Raw genomic sequence first — 2,729 nt, forward strand, 5'->3', positions numbered from 1 at the left:
AAAAATAAACCGCCACTGGTTTTCTAATAATCTCTTCTATCTTCTGTTTTAAGGCGCAGGATTGCTATTATTTAATCGACCACCCGCAACGTGCGGCCTTCTCCTTTTCCATCCTCGTCTTCCATGCAACGCCCCACGACCATACAACGACTTTCCTCCTCTTCCCCATTCTCTACCTCCCCTCCCTTCACGTCCATTAACCTTCTCCCTCCTCACCTCTTCTTTCACATAGCAGCAGAAAGGCAAAACAATGGAGCGAAACCCTTCTCCCATTCCCCAAAAATCATCTAGCTTCACCTCCTCTCGCGAGGACAAACTCCGCCATTCCGATCGCATCCTCTCCCTCAGCTCCCTTCACTTTCATCCCATCTCCGAAGACGCCGCCGAAGTCGCCGGAGAAAACGATGTAGAAAATGGCGGCAAAGAGGAACGAGAAGAGAGAGAAGATTCACCGGCCAATGAGAAACAGGACAACAACGACGAGATCACTACAGTCGCCGGAGAAATCCCGGAGCACTACGATCTCCTTTCCCTCTCCGATGACATCGACCAGTTCCTCGCCATCCTCCGCAACCTCGGTGACTCGCCGGAGTCCGTCCCGGAGATCCCCGACATCGCCATTCTCCGATTCACCGCATTGCTCGAGAAAGAGATTGCTAAGTACGAATGCGGCGGAGATCGATGGTCGTTGGATTCCAGCGAAAACCCTAGCTTCCTCGATTCCGTTGATCGGGCCTCTAAGCTCACTGCGGCTCTCTCCTTCTTCGCCGGCGCGGATCCCCAGTATTATCAAGCCATGAACCAGATCGGCGCCGTCGTCCACCACGCTATGGCGTTCTTGGAGGATGAGTTCCATTCCCTCCTCATCTACGATCCTTCCTCCAAGTCGAGGAAACCGCCAGCGGAGTCCACCTCCGGCGCATCCAAGACAAAACGCCGACCCTCATTCAGTCTTGTTCACGAGCCCGATCGCTGTGTTCTACAACCAAATTTCTCCGACCTATCCCCGTCTCCTGATTCCCCTTCCGCCGATCTCTCATCCCCTCGCCCTGATCATCAAAGCGCCACCCGCCTCCGCCACATCGCCGGCGCCATGATCGCCTCCGGATACGAAACAGAATGCTGCCAGGTTTACACAATCGCGCGGCGCAACGCCATGGATGCCAGTCTCTCTGACAATGGCTTCGATAGAATTAGCATCGACGACGTTCTCCGCATGCCTTGGGAAACCCTAGAACCCGAAATCGCTTCGTGGACCAAAGCCTTTCGCCAAGCCATCACCATCTCCTTACCACGTGAACGCGAGCTCTGCGAAAGCGTATTCGACGGCCCTCACCGCCCCATTGTCGACAGCATCATCCGCAACCTCGCTCGCAACCTCCTCATCCAACTCTTGGCCTTCGCCGAAGCGGTCTCCATGACCAAACGTTCCGCCGAAAAGCTCTTCAAAGTTCTCGACATGTACGAAGCCCTCCGCGATATGATCCCCAAACTCGACGAAATCTTCGATTCTCACACCGTTGACGAAGACATCAAGATGGATCTGTCATCTGTCCGCACTCGCCTCGGCGAAGCAGCCGTTTTCATTTTCTGCGATTTGGAGATCTCCATCAAATCCGACGCAGCTAAAGCCCCTGTACCCGGCGGCGCCGTTCATCCCCTCACCCGCTACGTTATGAACTACCTCAAATACGCCTGCGAGTACAAGAACACACTCGAGCAGGTTTTCAATGATCACCGAAAAACAGATATTTCGATGCCGGCATCATCGTCTTCATACGACGGAGAAGAGGAAGACGATAACTCAGCCCGCGACGGCGGCCGATCGGCAGGCAATAGCGGCCGGAGCCTTTTATTTGCCTCCCAGGTAGTCCAAGTAATGGACCTGCTCAACGCCAACCTGGAATCAAAAGCAAATCTCTACAAAGACCTAGCTCTCAGCAGCATCTTCATGATGAACAATGGAAGATACATCGTGCAAAAGTTCAAAAGTTCAGCGGAAATTAAAGAGCTTTTAGGTGAGACGTGGTGCAGAAAGAAATCATCGGATTTACGAAAGTATCACAAGAACTACCAGAGGGAGACATGGTCCAAGATATTGGGCTGCTTCAAAGACGAAGGTTTGCAGGTGAAAGGCGGGGTTTCGAAGCCGGTTCTGAAGGAGAGATTCAAGATCTTTAACTCCATGTTCGAGGAAATACACAAGACACAGAGCGGCTGGTTGGTGAGCGATGAACAGTTGCAGTCGGAGCTGAGGGTATCGGTATCGGCGGTGGTGGTGCCGGCGTATCGGTCATTTATCGGCCGATTCAGCCAGTATCTGGATCCTGGAAGACAGACGGAGAAGTACATAAAGTTTTGGCCGGAGGATCTGGAATCTTACATTGATGACCTCTTCGATGGCAACCCTACCTCCGTTTTGAAGAGGAAATAGTGATCTCTGGGTTTTAATGGCCGGTGAAGTTTCTTCTCTTCTTTGTTGCTTATATACATATTGAATTGATTTGATACTGCGTTTTTTTTTCACTTTTGTGATGAACAGGCATCTGATAATGGGGAGCGTTTTAACGGTAGTTTAAAAATACATTTTTGGCTATTTTCTGTGATATTTGTAATGCGAAATTAGCAGTCTTGACATGTTTGAATATTGAAAAAAAGTTCTTTCAAATAGTTTAGTAGATTTTAATTATATTAATATAAGATTTGGCTTTGCTACATTTTTTTTTTTT

General features: G+C 50.1%; 1 protein-coding gene across 1 annotated transcript; it reads left to right on the plus strand.

Moving 5' to 3' along the window:
• Positions 1 to 6: 6 nt before the first annotated feature.
• Positions 7 to 2,593, plus strand: LOC110022390 (exocyst complex component EXO70B1-like). Its single transcript, XM_020721300.1, has one exon. It carries the CDS (start codon positions 251 to 253, stop codon positions 2,432 to 2,434), a length of 2,184 nt encoding a protein of 727 aa, XP_020576959.1. The 5' UTR covers positions 7 to 250; the 3' UTR covers positions 2,435 to 2,593.
• Positions 2,594 to 2,729: the final 136 nt, after the last annotated feature.

Source organism: Phalaenopsis equestris, unplaced genomic scaffold (genome assembly GCF_001263595.1).
Source record: "Phalaenopsis equestris unplaced genomic scaffold, ASM126359v1 Scaffold000188, whole genome shotgun sequence".
In the NCBI taxonomy this organism is placed as follows: domain Eukaryota; kingdom Viridiplantae; phylum Streptophyta; class Magnoliopsida; order Asparagales; family Orchidaceae; genus Phalaenopsis; species Phalaenopsis equestris.